Consider the following 17,314-nt stretch of genomic DNA (forward strand, 5'->3'; position numbering starts at 1 on the left):
CGATCGAGTAAGAGGCATACTAGATCGAGTGGGGGCTACTCGATTGAGTACGTATGTAACTCGATCTAGTGCGTTTTGTTGTACGTTTTGGTCAGGTTCTGGAGTTGAGGTACTCGATCAAGTAAGTGGGCAACTCAGTCGAGTGACCTCTACTCGATCAAGTGGAATAGTTACTCGATCGAGTAGGTGTTGTACGGGTCGTATATGCTTTGAGTCGTTGGCTATGTGTTTACGTTTATCTCTCCTCATATAGCTCAAAGATATGCCGCCAAAGAGATCTGCCATGTATGCTAGGGCGCAAAAGATGAGTGTGGATGATATTGCCAAGATGCTTGAGTATCAGGATGCGCTTACTGAGGCCCTAAAGAGGTTTAAGAAAGACAAAGGTGCCGGGGTAGACTTTGCCAAGATGAGCACTATGATATCCCGCTTCAACCCAAAGGAATACATGGGTACTGGTGCGCCAATTTTGCTCGACAATTGGCATAGGGAGATGGAGAACATCTTGGGAGTGGTTCATTGTTCCGAGGACTTCAAAGTGTAACAATCTGCGTTCTACTTGAGAGATGCTGCAGGGGAATGGTGGGACAAGGTAAGGGAAAGTGCCCTAGATGTTTACTTGAATCAGGGTAAGTCAACTATACCATGGGTTGAGTTCTGGTACAGTTCGAAACTTTGTCGTCTAAGCTAACCAACCAAAACAATATTTATAAACTAAATAAACTACTCTTAGTAGAGTGGCAAGTAAAGGTCGGATCCCAAAGGATGAGTATTAAATTAAGTTATCGGTTGAAGAGAGCTATGTCTTAGGGTGTCATAAATTGGGTTGAGATATGAGATATCAAACTAAACTACTTAACAATGAAATGTAAGGAAATGAAAGTAAAACAAGTAAGTAAAATAGGGGTTTGTAAACAATAGTTTAAGGCACTAGGGTGTCATGGGTTCATAGGGGATTCATGGTGGTGATCATACAAACATGTTTACATAGTTGCAAGCAAATTATTGTTGTAGTAGAATCGAGTTAGTTTATCTCTTACAATTCCTAGGAAGATTTGGGTCCCGGAGCCGAGTCGGTCAAGACTGTACAACACCTACAAGTCGACTTAGTTTCTTCCTATTCAACTTTTATGCATGGTCTAATAAGACTCGAGTTAGTTTATATCTTACAAGTCTTGTTGAATAGATAAGAGATATATGCATACAAGGTTTTTAATCAAGCAATTTATCAAGCATAACATGTGCATAAGTTGAAACTACAACAAGCAAGCAATCTTATGAAAACATATTAGATTAAGTATGGATCTACCCCCATATTTTAGTTCCCCTAATCCCCCACTAACCCTAGCTAGGAGACTACTCACTCATGATTATTGTAAACATGCTAATAAAGGTGTCAATCATATTAGCAAAGTTAAACATGATGAATGAGTAAAGCAATAATTAAGCAAGGGTAAAAGGGATTATACCAAATTAAGGATGATCCAAATAATAAGTAAAGAATAATAGAAGAACACTTGATGAATTATGAAGAGTTGTCAAGTCTTCAATAAACCCAAATAGTCTTCAAATTATCCAACTAAAACTAAGAACACTTGAATGATTCAAGAGGAATTAAGATTTGATTAATATTGAATTGAGTGAATACAACATGATTAGTAATATCAAAAATTGATTAATGCTAAATTATAACTTGGTGATTAATCCCCTAACACAATGGGGTATTTATACTAAGTACAAGTATTAGGGTAACTAAGGGCTTAAATGACGATTAGGTCCCTAAGAAGAAGATTAGTGCTTTGCAAGTCTCATAAAGAGCCACCTGACTTGGCCTTGAAACAAGCTTGTGCTGCCCAGGGATCTGCTCGACCTGACTGTGAGACGCCCGGATTGAGGCTTGAGACGCCCGGCCTGAGTTCGGGACGTCCAGATCTTTGATCAGCTCTTCTTCTTCTTCTTTGACTACCTAAGGATCCGTGGGGATCGTTGGGAGGTCGTGGGGGTCTTCATCATTGCCCATTCTACTTCATTTATTCACTTAAGCCTTTAGTAATAATGATCTCCTCTTTGATGCTTGGTGATTAGATGCACTCCATTTAGCTCCACTTCGCTCCATAAATGCAAGGCTAGCAATCCTCTCCTACCAAGGACACAAAACCTCAAAGAATATGCGAAGTAGGGAACTAAAGATAAGAAACGACGCTAATAAGCACTAGAAAGCATAGGAACGAGGCTAGTTCGGGGACTAAATGTGCACAAATATGGGTCACATCAAATATCCCCAAACCGAACCTTTGCTCGTCCCTAGTAAAGAGGTGACTAAAACTATTACCCTTATTAATACTACTAGCCGATGTGAAACAATTAGCGGGTCTCACTCCGCCCTTTCAACTCACAACAAGACACCTATGAGGTAAGATGCCTTCTTACAAGGCAAGGTGGAGCTTGCCAAAATGGCGATACATCCAAACATTAAGCACATAAGACAAGTAATGGATGCATCTACAAAAGAATAGCCACTTTCCTCATCTAAGTGGCGGAAATCATCTAAAGGGGAAGCAATCTAAGGGTACACATTCCATTGTAGATATCATTTCTCCAAGCTACTAAGTCTAAAAGGATACAAACAAATCACCTCCAAGTTATGTCAAACTAGGGTACTTTTATCCCAAATCGCTAAATGTTGTTGTCAAGAGTAGGTTCCTTATGGTGTTAAAAACACTGTAGGATCGCGGAATTCTCCCTCTTGCCTAGACAAGAAGAAGGGTCGTCCCCTCTCCACCATGCAACAAATAAAGGATCAACAATGGATAAAAGGGATCAATATGCTTTGAGTTTCATAATGGTAGTTTTCTTTTGTTTTGTTTTTCCCCCAATTCCTTGTGGTTATTCGACTTTTGAGAACATTTGTTTACCATTTTTTTGATGTTTGGCAATTGCATACTTGGCAATTTCTTTGCATTCTTTTTGAACATTTTCAAAGTAACCCCATTTTGTAGCAAGGGCACTTTTATTGAAGCATATGCGTCTATTTTTGCTCCTCTTTTCATTGATGCAATTTTGCAAACTTTTTTGATTTTCACTTTGGTACTTGAACTCAAATTGGAGATTTTTGTGCCCATTCCCTTTGTATTGGTAAAACATGATGATAGAAATGAAAGAACGGTTGCATGGCATCAAGGGTCACCTTGGAATAAACGGTTTTCAAGGAGTCATCACACCACAAGGTACTCTTGACTAAGACTTAGTCCATGGGTCAAAAGATACTAGTATGACACATCCTAGTGTTTTGAGGGTATTCTAGCAAAAAAAGTCTCAAGGAGAAAAATTATCTACAAGGGCCTATACACACTTGCCAAGCTTCCCAACTACACATTTTCATAAAATGTTTCCTATTATACAACTACATGCCATGATGCAACTAGCATTTATACAACCTAATGCAAATGCTACTATCACTAGTATGCCATAAAATCTAAATGCAACTCCTATAATCACATTGGTTTGTACCGCATCAAACAAAAAGAAGACACATTGTCATTAACATATAAGAAGAAAAAGAAGGTTTGGAAATATCATACCATGTTAGGGTTGATGTTAAAAAGGTACAAAAGGTTTGGAGGCCAAAGGCAAAACCACAGGCCAAACCAGTTGTCTCTAGCACCAAAAATGCCCAGCCAACTCAGACACCTATTGCAAAACCTGTAACTAAACCTGTGTCTCCTTCTGTTACAGTGGTCACACCTATGGTGGAGCCAGTTGCAACAACGGAGACTCCAGTTATAGGTCAGGAAAGGATTGTGGATGGTCAATCAATGTCGAGGAGATTGATAAGTAAACTGCTGAGGAATGACTCTGGGGAGCCTAGACTATTTACTCCAAGAGGCATTACCTTCATGGATGCTTTGAATCTATCTATGCAAAAAGCAAGAACTGAAAGTAGAAGTAAACCGGGGTTTCAAGTCACTAGCTCTGAAAATGGGTAGCTTGGGATTTTGGAATGTGCGTGGTATAAATTACCTAAATAAACAACAAGATATTAGATGGTTTATTCATCAGAATAATTTAGGGTTATTTGGCTTATTAGAAACAAAAATAAAGGAAAGTAAGTGGCATACTGTTAGGACTAATATTTGTAGTGATTGGTCTCTTTGCACAAATAATAGTCACCATCCTGGTGGGCGTGTGTGGTTGTTATGGGATCCTACTCTCTATCAGGTGGATGTCCTTAATATTACTGAGCAGTGTATTCACTCTAAAGTGTATGATAAAATGAAGAAGGATTATTTCTGGTTCACTTTAATGTATGGGTTTAACAAGTTATTGGAAAGGGAAAGTCTCTGGGAGAGCATTAAAGTATATGGTCTAACTGTTGATGGCCCTTGGTTAGTCTGTGGGGACTTTAATAGTATAACTTCTGTGGATGAAAGAATTGGAGGTGTTGATGTCACTTGGGCTGAGATTGCACCAATGAGAGATATGATGAATGTCTGTAATTTGCATGTGCTTAAGGTGACTGGGTCTTTCTACACTTGGAATAACAAGCATGAAAGTGATACTAAAGTTTATAGTAGATTGGATAGGGTGATTGTTTATGATGAATGGCTCATTTTCTATCCTGTTTCAATGGCTCAATTTCTTCCTGAAGGTCTTTTTGACCATTGCCCGTGTGTTATTACACTGAATGAGACTCATATGAGGAAGAAGCCTGCATTTAAATATTTTAACATGTGGTCCATGGCTGCAAATTTTTCTGATGTGGTGAAAGATGGGTGGAACATTGATGTGCAGGGGACACCCATGTATAGAATTGTGAAGAAATTGAAGGGGCTGAAGCATCAGTTAAAGAAGTTGGATAAGGAGCAGTTCAGTGACATTGAGAACCTCACTCATGTTACTGAGCTCTCCCTAAAGTTTTTCCAGGATCAGCTAACCAGGGATCCTATGAATCCTGACCTCTGTAAAGCTGCAAGAGAATGTGCCCAGGATCTGGTTAACTTAACTAAGGCCAGGAATTCTTTTGTGGCTCAAAGAGCAAAAGAGAATTGGGTGAAAAATGGGGATGAGAATACTGCATTTTTTCATGCTAGTATTAAGAGAAGATGGGCTCATAATAGGGTGTATCAAATCAAGGATAATGAGGGGACCTTGTGTACAACACCTCAGGGGATTAAAACAGCTTTTGAGGAGTATTATATTGGCTTGTTAGGTTCTTCACGGAAGGTGACTTCTGTTCATAAGGGAGTAATTAGGTCTGGGAAGTGTCTTACCTCTCAGCATAAGGAGATACTTACCAGATATGTCACTGATGATGAGATTAGGACAACAATGTTTTCTATTCCTGGTACTAAAGCCCCTGGGCCTGATGGCTATAGTAGCCAGTTTTTTAAAGATTCATGGCCTATAGTAGGTAAAGAGATATGTGATGCAGTCAGGAATATGATAAGTTCTGGGAAAGTGTTGAAGGAAGCCAATAATACCATCCTCACGTTGGTTCCAAAAGTTGATGTCCTTGAAAATGTTACTCAGTTCAGGTCAATAGCCTGTTGTAACACAATCTACAAATGTATGGCTAAAGTTCTATGCTCAAGGCTAAGTGGCATCTTACCTGATATCATTCATCCATCTCAGAGTGCATTCGTTGCTGGACGGGATATTGTGGGAAATATTCTTATATGTCAGGATCTTATTAAGATGTACAACATGAAAACTTGTTCCCCTAGAATCCTGATGAAGATAGATCTCCAAAAGGCGTATGATTCAATTGAATGGAATTTCTTGCAAGAAATGCTACTTCATCTTCAATTCCCTACTAGTAGCATTAATCTCATCATGCAATGTGTGTCTTCCCCTTCTTACTCTCTGTCTCTGAATGGGGAAGTTTCTGGATTTTTTAAAGGGAGAAGAGGGTTAAGGCAAGGGGACCCTTTGTCCTCTTTGTTGTTTGCTATCTGTTTGGATTACTTGAGCAGGCTGCTTGGAGTGCTGCATCGTTTTCATGGCTTTAAGCTCCACCCTTTATGTGCTAAACTCAGTTTGAACCATCTGTCCTTTGCATATGATCTGCTGTTGTTTAGCAGAGGGACTTAACCTCTATTTCTCTCAAGTTGAGAGCTTTTGGCACTTTCTCCCTTGCTTCTGGACTGCATATGAATAATAGAAAATCTAACTTCTACTGCAATGGGGTAGGTGATACTATAGTGCAGGCTATAGAGATAGCTACTGGTATGAGGATAGCTAGCATCCCTTTCAAATACTTGGGGATAAAAATCATGCCTAAAAGATTGGGGGTCCTTGATTGTCAATGCTTAGTAGATAAGGTCACTGAGAGGATACAGAGGTTAGGGGCTAGGAAAATCTCTTATGCAGGGAGAGTAGTCCTTATATCCTCTGTTCTCAGCTCATTACATAGCTACTGGGCCATGATCTTCATGCTTCCTAAAATGGTCCTGAAGAAGATTGAATCAGTTTGCAGGGCTTTTCTATGGTATGGTAATGAGAATAAAGAACGTCCTTATTTGGTAGCTTGGAACCAGATATATCAGCCAAAGAGGAAAGGAGGACTTGGATTGAAAAACCTGTATCAGTGGAATATTGCTCTCATTTCAAAGTATGTGTGGTGGGTGGAAAAGAAAGCAGACCACTTATGGGTTCGATGGGTGCATGATATTTATATAAAAGATAGAGTATGGAAGGACTATGAACCTTCTATATGCTCTAGATGGGCCTGGAAACGTGTAATTGAGGTTAAAAACAGATTCAAGCATTTAATTTTTAATGAGACCTGGAGGGGGACTGATAAGGAGTATTCTGTTCATATGGGCTACTCTTGGTTGGCAGAGGAAGTTGCTGATGTTCCCTGGTGTTGGAATAAGTGTCCTCCGACAATAATGCGATCACAACTGTCGATCATGATGATCACATGTTTAAATCTCATTTTAAGAATAAATGTGGGATGTAATATTTTACAGTCAACTGGTCCACACATATCGGTAATGATTGGCTGACTAGAGTTTGACATTACTGTCGTGCGACGGTGGTGATCAGTTGATCCCCTTAGGTCATACCTATAAGGAAATACTCTTAATTGATTATTTAATTAATCGTATGCCGATACGAGTTAATTAAATTGCTTAAAATTGACGGATGATTTTGTGAGTAAAGTTAACGTGTCTTATTGTAATTTGATTAAATGAGATACGGTCTAAGTAATCGAATTGTTTTATTACTTAGATAAAATTATTGTTTACGAAACAATTGAAATTAAATGAATAATTTATTATAAATACAAGACGTTGTAATTTATAATTTTATAAACCATTTTGGTACAAGTGATTACGAATTACTAGTGGATTTTGTATATGACATATTTTATGAGTATGTTGATTTTTAATAGGTTAAAAATACATTACAAATTCACATGTCAAGTAACATGTCACATATGTCACAATTGACAAATGACAAAATAAAATGGACCTTCCATTTTATTTTGTATGTACCGAAATATTGGAGGGATTATTAGTGGATAAATTGTGTTGATTATTTTAATAAGAAAAAACATAATGATTAAAGCCCTATAGTAGCCATGCAAACCTATTTTTGTTGGGAAGAAAATGAGCATCATACATTGGCTCCCCTCCACCCAAGCCAACCGATTTTCTAAGAGAAAGGTTAGAGGGTTTTTTCCTCTATTATTCATTCACAACTTAATACATGTTTTTCTAGTGTAAGAAAATAAAATTCTCTCTACAATTTGTTGAAATACTTAGAGAAATAAAATCTCAAAAATCTCTTCTCTCTTGACCGAAATAAGAGAGAACAAATTAATATTTTGTGTCATTTTTAAGTAAGACTAATATTGTTACTAGATCATAATAATATTGGTTATTAAGGGTATTCCTTGGGTATATGCTTTTGGGAGAGGTTCTAATTTGAACCTTGTTCATCCATTGTTGGAAAGCTCAAGAACTAACAAGAAGGAGATCTTGTTAGTGCCCAAATGGCCGAAAATAAGATGGTGAGAAATTGATTTTTCCATCTCCATTTATTAAGTTTGCATGCATAAGATCTTGTATTTATTTTATGACCAACTAAATTGATTCATATATGAATATGTAAACTAATGAGATTATTGATTTCTAACAAGTGGTATCAGAGCCTTAGGTTGTTTGCATGCAAATCGGTTTATGGTTTTTCCGAGTTATAAGATTAACATACAAAACTAATTAATTTGGATTTATGAAGATAAACCTATAAATAACTTTGCATGTTAAAAGTTTCTGGTCCTAAGTGATTTTTGGGATATTTTGGTTTATTTATGGATTTTATTGTTCATTTTATATATTATTGGCATTAAAATGTGATTTTTATGATAAAAATGTCATTTTTGGACGAAAAAGAGATAAACTTCGAATTTTTCAGTGGTTTTTGGATATGTTTTCACATATATTATCTACTGATGGCCTGTAAATGTTCATGTTAAAATAAGTTGTTTTGCTCAAAATATGAATTTTATAATTTAAAATCGTATTTAAATGGGTAAATAGGTTAATATGAGTTATATTTCGAATCTGGTCATAGAAATTTAGTATGTTGTCACATGTAATTTTACAAGATGTGTGTAAAATATTTGGCTATAATGAAGTCTTTTTGCATGATTTATGAATTTTTGATGAAAAATCACATAAATAGTGACTATAATTAGTAATAATGCTAAAACATACTTCATGACTAAGGGAAAAACGCCACATATTGAATTTTATCATATATTTCAGATCTAAAAGTGAAAAGTTGATGAAAATAATTTTTCTCGTATTTTTATGGTCATATTTGTTAAAACCGATAAACCGCAACATTGTTTTTCTCGATAATTTTTCGAAATTTTTAACCTACGTTTTGAACATTATGAGTGTCATGGTATTTTTCCAGAATGTTCATGAGTTTAAATTTCAAATTTTGAAATTATTTAAAATTTTTATGATTTAATTTGAAGTTTATAGCATAAATTTTATATTTTTGGTCCATAATGAACAATATTAAGAAATCAAGTTGAGTTATTGTCAAAATATTAGTGAAGACTAATTTTTGAGTCCTAAGATGGTTAGGGTAATTAACTTGTACATAAATATGAATTTATGTAATTATTGTGATTTTAATAAGTTAAATCACGCAAATCCGTAAAAACCGATTAATATACGATATTGGCTCTTTAAAGGCGATTTAGCATAAAATTAAGCATGTTCATACATATTATAATGCTGCATTTTATTTATGATTGTCATATTTTAATTTCATGTAATTTTTGAATTATGTAAATTTTACTTAGTATGGCCTTAGTTTTAATTGGTATTACCCGAAATGTATGGGAATATCGATTCGGTTGTAATTATTGTGATCTCGTATCACCGTTTTGTAATTTAATAGATTTATTTTATTTTAATTACAAATGTATAATAGGAAATTATGTAATTTGTTATGTAATTTATTTATTCCGGAGATCCTTGAAGACGGTGCCACTTAAGAAGGCGATCCATTAAAGATGGTGTTACCTCGAGATACGTGCCAAAACCGAAGTTCAAGGGACCAATGGAGTTGGTTTCCGAATTTGTAATAGTTTATTAGATTTACTATTTTAGGAAGGCCATACTAGGATTTTATTTTTATGCTTTGCATTTTCTTTATATGTTTGCATGCATCGCTAAATCTCCATAACTAAACATGCATTTTTATAAATCGAGTTTATCGACCGTGTCAATTAAAATTATCGTAGTTCACCTCTTTAGTTCACTTAAAACGTGATAGATAATAAATTGACATGACCTCTCGCTAAAAATAAACAATTGAGACTTAGCCTTACCAAAAAGTAGAAACAATGAAAACCTATTTCATGAGGGAGTGCGCTCGGCCACACCGGGGTACAAACCTTGTTACGTAGGGGAAGTGGGTGATAAATGTGTATCCACCGAATTCATGTTGATAAGGGATGAATCGGCTACACCGTGCCCAAGTTAATGTGAATTTGGATCATGGACACATTTATTCGAAATTTGGGTTGAACTCAACAAAAGTATTCTCGACCATAACCGGATGTGTTTTGGGCTAAAGATAAATATTAATGTAATTTTATCGACCAAGAGTTCTAAAAGTAGAATCGATTAAAGAGTTAATCCACCGAGTTATATTGATAAGGGATGAATCGGCTACACCGTGCCCAAGTTAATATGAATTTGGATCTTGGAATCATTTATCATAGTTGGGTAGAGGTCACTATGTAAATGCTTTACTTGTTAAATTATTTACAAGTATTATTATAACGATGAATGTTTTGTTTTCATTATTCCGTTATCATATTGTTCTATTTCTTTACCTCAATTTATACGATATCATTTCGATTTTAATTCAAATCTCCATTAAAACGTTGTAACTAAAGACAAATTTGAAATTTTCTTCTAAAAACCTCGTATTATCCATTGCAAGGATCTCTTGTGAAGACTATAGATAAAAGTTATTCGTGATCAAAAGGGTTTTTGATTCTTGACTAACATATCTACTTATAATAAATTGTTTCTCATATGCTTAATTGAGTTAAGTACTTTGAAACGTTAAATCATTTTGGTAACTAGATTTGTTGGAAATCAAAATTGACCAAAATATCGCAACCACTTCAATGAAAGTTTTAAGACTAAACGAATGAATTGAAGAGTAGTCTTCATGAAATTCAATTTTGCTTCTCTAAGCAAAGACTCATTGAAATGAGTGGGAGCATTCTCTTAAACCGTTAAGAAAAGGATGAGGTTTAAAGAAGTAAAACTAGAATGGAATTGATACAAGGTAATGGTAAAAGTAAAGTTATTGAGAATAACGATACTAAACCTATCAATCCCGACCGATAAAGTTTCCATTGTCTTAATTGTTGGACGCTAGAAAGGAAACTACCCCCAAATTATTGAAGAATCAACAAGTTAGTTGTGGGACATCTAATGGGACCTTCTTCTTTAAATGTTTATTTGATTGACATAAATTTTGCTAGTACTACTTCGTCAATATTAGAAACCGGTGGTGGTTTTCATTATTGTATTTGATACATAGGATGATTAGAATATAACGACTAGCAACAATGATGTTGAGAGATAGAGTCATTGTGTACTCAATCTAGTTTTTGGGTTTAAAGTTGTACTTAAATATGACTATTTAAGTGCATTAACTCTAAATAAGAATATAAACTTGTTAAGATACAAAAGAGGTTTCACTTTTGTGACCCTATACACCATGATTTGATGTATGGCTAGCCCATTATCAAGGTGATTATATTCTAAACCAAACTAGAATGACATATCATGTAGATGATACAAGACTCAAATTGGTAACTAAAGATTAAACCTTAAATTATGGAATGATGAACGCAAAGAGTTATCGAGTACTCTTGGAACCATTAGATTGTTAATCTTATGGTATATGCGTATCTTGTATTCAAAGCAAGATGTCTCGTGCTTTTGGTTGAAAAGGAGATCGAGGTTGTAAATCATTGATCCAGAATAGGTTAATCATTTTCTTTTACCAACAATTTAAGTTGACACTAATGTGTTCACTTAATAAGGTAAATAGAGAAATCTTTGAAGAAGTTCAAAGAGTTCCATAAATCACGATCTTGTCGTGATGGGATTATCAAAGTGAAGACTTTGATATAAGCCAAATGAAATGTGATATAGTATCACAAGTTAATCTCTCTTAGCACACATTATGGGATACTGTGTGGTTGGATAAAGAAATCAAACCCTATTCGATATAGTTTGAACTTTAATCAAGTTACTTTGAGTTACTTGATCCTTTTGGGGATTTTATCATTTTGTCTAAATTATTTTTCCACTAAATCTAAAACGAATCATATGAGATATGAAATGGTAGGGTACCATGCTTGTAAGTTTTCACAAGAAACAAATGCTCATTTTTTCTTACAATAATCACGAGTACAACGGGTTTGTGGCTCGTGAAGCTGTCTTTCTAGAATAAAAGTTTATTTCTAGAAGACAGAGTGGGAGAAAATATTCAAGAGCCACAAAAGAATTGTGTCAAAAATTGTATGAAAGAGCCACAAAAGAATTGTGTCAAAAATTGTATGAAATTGTATGTCGCAAGAAACTGTATTTTCTTGGCTACATGACGTTGTTTCTTCGAAACCTAGGAGGTTAAATTCATCACTTGTTGAAGATGATGAATTCATGTTACTTTTAAGAAAGTAAAGAGCTTACAACTTACAAAGAAATTGTTTGATTCAAGTTACTTCTGGAATGTAATGAATATATGACTTACATGAGAGTGTTTAAGTCACAACTCAATACAAGGCTTAGAGCCATGAAAATCCGAAATAAATTCCAAGTGAATTGTTAGATATCAAAGATTGATTGGTGGCAAAGGGTTTTGCATTAGTTGAAATGCTTAAGTCTATTTGGATCTTCTTAGGGATTGTGTTTCATTATGAGATATATAGTGAGTGAATCTAAAACCCACTTCTTCAATTAGAAAGTATGTATTCAATACATATCTTGAGTTTTGTAGATTCTTGCAATCCTAAGATAATGTGAAACTTAAGAGAAGGTCTTAAGTAGGACATCAATTAGTTGGAATCAATGTTTTGATCATGTTATAAAACTTTTCTCGATAAGTCGAGAAGTTGTATTTATACATAGAGTTTAGTGGGAGTTACGGTAATTTTAATTAGTCTTATATGTGGATGACATATTGATCATTGGGAATGATTTAAGACTTTTGGAGTATTATAACACATCTTTAATATCCGGATTTATGGAGATAAATCTACATGATATTAGCGTCAAATAAGAAGTCTTATGTTGATAAGATTCATGATTAGTTCAATCGAGTTGAACATATTTGATTGATTCCATTTGCTTTCGCTGCCGGATCAATTAAATGAGTAATGATGTATAACGCTTCATATACTTTGAGTATGATGAATTGTTTCAAAATCGAATTTAAGTAATAGTTACCAAATAGCCATATAGATTATCCTTAAGTGCTTGGAGAAGCATTAAGGGTGTAAAGTTAAGTGTTTTGATGCAATTCACTAATTTGTGTAAGGGCTTACACTAATGACTGTTGAGATTGTATAAGGTTTCGGACAAAAACCGTATTCAAAACACCTAAAGATGGTTAAGGAACCATTGTGGCTATGTTATTTAAGAAATGGATTTGTTAGAATCGTTCTAGGCAATAAAGAACAATGAGAGATGCTTACAACGGAAATTGAGTACAATTTCAATCATGAGATGTGCAAGAGGATGGATCTCGCACACTGTGAAAACAGTGGGAGCTATTCTAAGGCTAGAGAGCTTATGTCTAGATTGGATCTAGACACGTACTCAGAAAGTTTTGTAATGCAAATGTATACATTACAAAAGAAAACGAGTATGTAGTAAGGTTGAGTTACGTACAAGAAGTTGATAAAACCTACTAACCAAAGCCTTCTCATGGGCTTAACATGATGAGTCATGTCATATGTCATTTCAATTACATTGAGATGAACAACTACATATAAGATGAAAATAGATTATAAAAATATGAAGTAGTAATCAGGTATTGACTATTCATATGTGATAATCACATTTGTCGTTCGAGTTTTTAAATCTGAAAACTCCTTTTATACTTTGTTACATCCAAACGGGTTGTAGAGACAATATTGAACCCCATTAAAGTGAACCCGGATTAACATGGTATTCGCCCATAGTCACTTGTATGAGGTGACGTCTCGAAGTGACTAGAGTGTGATGTGATTGATGGCAAGTTCAAGTGCCATAGAGTCATGTGAGATGACTAGTCGATCACATAGCGGATATTAGGAACACTTTGTCGGGCCTTATGACCGCTTATAGAGTTCTGGCAAATTTATATAGCCTGGTCGTGGCGAGAGCTACTATATTATTCTAATGAGTCGATTCTTTTGACTAAAGACTGTTCGCCTAAGGTGGCACAGTTTCAGATTAACTTTGATTTATGTTACTACGACCTTCGTAAATGGGGTCAAATGGGCATATTTTGGATTATGATGGTTGTGGCTAGTCGAAGGGAATAGTGCGATAGGAATTGTCCACCCCCTTGTCAGGGTTAAAACAATATTTCAGGCCACTCAAGGAGTAATGAACTGGAAATGCGTGGCCACGCTCGGAAGGTATCTATGGTATATAACTCCGGTCAATAAGTTATTCTCCAGATCGAGGAAACCACTCTAGATATGTTCACTTGCAAGTACGACCTGAAAGACACCTTGCATTGAGTGGGAGATAGTAATAGGATAAGAGAATTGGTGACGCACACTTGTCGAGGACAAGTGGGAGATTGTTGGAATAAGTGTCCTCCGACAATAATGCGATCACAACTGTCGATCATGATGATCAGATGTTTAAATCTCATTTTAAGAATACATGTGGGATGTAATATTTTACAGTCAACTGGTCCACACATATCGGTAATGATTGGCTGACTAGAGTTTGACATTATTGTCGTGCGACAATGGTGATAAGTTGATCCCCTTAGGTCATACCTATAGGGAAATACTCTTAATTGATTTTTTAATTAATCGTATGACGATACGAGTTAATTAGATTGCTTAAAATTGACGGATGATTTTGTGAGTAAAGTTAACGTGTCTTATTGTAATTTGATTAAATGAGATACGATCTAAGTAATCGAATTGTTTTATTACTTAGATAAAATTATTGTTTACGAAACAATTGAAATTGAATGAATAATTTATTATAAATACAAGACGTTGTAATTTATAATTTAATAAACCATTTTGGTACAAGTGATTACGAATTACTAGTGGATTTGTATATGACATATTTTATGAGTATGTTGATTTTTAATATGTTAAAAATACATTACAAATTCACATGTCAAGTAACATGTCACATATGTCACAATTGACAAATCACAAAATAAAATGGACCTTCCATTTTATTTTGTATGTACCGAAATATTGGAGGGAGTATTAGTGGATAAATTGTGTTGATTATTTTAATAAGAAAAAACACAATGATTAAAGCCTAATAGTAGCCATGCAAACCTATTTTTGTTGGGAAGAAAATGAGCATCATACATTGGCTCCCCTCCACCCAAGCCAACCGGTTTTCTAAGAGAAAGGTTAGAGGGTTTTTTCCTCTATTATTCATTCACAACTTAATACATGTTTTTCTAGTGTAAGAAAATAAAATTCTCTCTACAATTTGTTGAAATACTTAGAGAAATAAAATCTCACAAATCTCTTCTCTCTTGACCGAAATAAGAGAGAACAAATTAATATTTTGTGTCATTTTTAAGTAAGACTAATATTGTTACTAGATTATAATAATATTGGTTATTAAGGGTATTCCTTCGGTATATGCTTTTGGGAGAGGTTCTAATTTGAACCTTGTTCATCCATTGTTGGAAAGCTCAAGAACTAACAAGAAGGAGATCTTGTTGGTGCCCAAATGGCCGAAAATAAGATGGTGAGAAATTGATTTTTCCATCTCCTTTTATTAAGTTTGCATGCATAAGATCTTGTATTTATTTTATGAGCAAATAAATTGATTCATATATGAATATGTAAACTAATGAGATTATTGATTTCTAACACCTGGAACCCTTGGATTCAAAATAGGATAATTCTCCCCAAGCATGCGTTTTTTATATGGCTGGTTGCTCAGAATAGATTGTTAACCCAAGATAGACTGATGAAAATGAATATTGTTCAAGGAAATTGCTGTTTTCTGTGTGGTGTAGCTGAGGAATCCATTGATCATCTTTTTTTTTGTATGTCCTTTCAGTCAGCATTGCAAGCATTAGATGGCAGCATGGTTAGATTGCCCTATCCCTAACCAGTCCGTGATTTCTTGGTGGATAGGATACAGAGACCGGTCCCTGTTAAGGAAGCACATAATTGTAGCTTGTATGGCTCATGTCATGTATAGCATCTGGTATGCTAGGAATAGATGTCGACTTGATCATGTATTACCTTTACCTGCTGTTGTTATAAAGCAGGTGAAGATACTCTTCATTTTGCAACTGAAGTCTAGCTGTATAGGATCCAGTAATAGGAGCGTCCAGTTGTGGATAACACAGTTGGAATGAGTCATGTATTGAGCTAGAGAGGATATCTTTGGCTGTAATTGTTTGTTGGGCATTAATATATCACTTACATTTCCCAAAAAAAAAAAAAAAAAAAAAAATTTCATACCATGCGGTCTTCATATTCCTCATGCCTCGAATGTGGCGTAGTCGGTCCAATGTGATAAGAGTGAACAACAAACAACAAATATATACAATATATACATTTCTACACTACAAAAGGGAAGAACATGTTTTTGGATTTTTGAAAATTTTCAAATATTTATCATTTTAGAATTTTTGAGTTAGATAGTGTTAGAATTCCCCATCCCCACACCTAAAATGTGAAAAGATTCTTAACCCTCTAATTAAACTCTTTTAATTATTGATCTAAATTTCTCATAGTTTAGATGTTGATCTAGTACATGCATAACATAATATAAATAGAAAAGAAAGAATAAAGTTCCCTACATTGTTGAAATCGATTTTAGGGCACAAGTGAGGACTCCTTCTCACTTCTTCTTGAGCTACAAGTTAATGGATGATCCTCCAAAATCCCAATAGTAGAGATTCTCCTCTTGATGGCACCAAGACTTCCCCTTAAATCTAATAGTATATTAACTAAATATATTATTAGAACCCTTAAAATATAATCTAATATAATTTTATTACTACTTTAGTAATCTAAATAAATTAGATTTTGAACAATATTATTTTAAAACTTATTTTAGAGGGATGGGAGAAGTAAGAGAGATTTTCTAAAAATGTAAGAATGACATTAAGAGAATAAGAACAATTCTTATTATTTTCTAAAAATCTCATTTAATCGCATTACAATAAGATTCATATTCTTACTCACATATGTAAATTGTTCAATTTTAAGGAATTAATCAATCTGTATCAATATACATTTAATTAATTTATCTATTAAGAGAATCGTCCTTTAGGTGTGACCTTAAGGGATCAACTGATCACCACCGTCAAATGACAGTAATGTCAAACTCTAGTCAGCCAATCATTACCGATTAATGTTGACCAGTTGACGTATAAAAATTGAATCATCCCTTCATGTATTCTTATCATGAGTTTTAATAATGTGATCGCACTATTGTTGAGGACACATACTCCAACAAAATGGACATTGTTCTCAATGGACAAAAATATAGGGAATTGTGCAAATGCAATGAATGAAGGATGCACGATTCTATACTAG

General features: G+C 34.6%; 1 protein-coding gene across 1 annotated transcript; it reads left to right on the top strand.

Moving 5' to 3' along the window:
* The first annotated feature begins 262 nt into the window (after positions 1-262).
* Positions 263-16,125, top strand: LOC141613514 (uncharacterized). The gene is made up of 6 exons (XM_074432253.1): positions 263-458; positions 576-629; positions 3,736-3,982; positions 4,167-5,982; positions 6,081-6,862; positions 15,981-16,125. Exons 1-6 carry the CDS (start codon positions 263-265, stop codon positions 16,123-16,125), a joined length of 3,240 nt encoding a protein of 1,079 aa, XP_074288354.1.
* The last annotated feature ends 1,189 nt before the right edge of the window (positions 16,126-17,314 follow it).

This window comes from Silene latifolia, chromosome 11 (genome assembly GCF_048544455.1).
Source record: "Silene latifolia isolate original U9 population chromosome 11, ASM4854445v1, whole genome shotgun sequence".
In the NCBI taxonomy this organism is placed as follows: domain Eukaryota; kingdom Viridiplantae; phylum Streptophyta; class Magnoliopsida; order Caryophyllales; family Caryophyllaceae; genus Silene; species Silene latifolia.

Bases quoted from the DNA above. Each gene is read 5' to 3' on its own strand.
- LOC141613514 (XM_074432253.1), top strand. From the start codon at position 263: ATGCCGCCAAAGAGATCTGCCATGTATGCTAGGGCGCAAAAGATGAGT. The intron at 459-575 runs GTGCGCCAATTT...GAGATGCTGCAG, and splicing joins AAAGGAATACATGGGTACTG to GGGAATGGTGGGACAAGGTA. The intron at 630-3,735 runs GTAAGTCAACTA...CTTCTGTTACAG, and splicing joins AGATGTTTACTTGAATCAGG to TGGTCACACCTATGGTGGAG.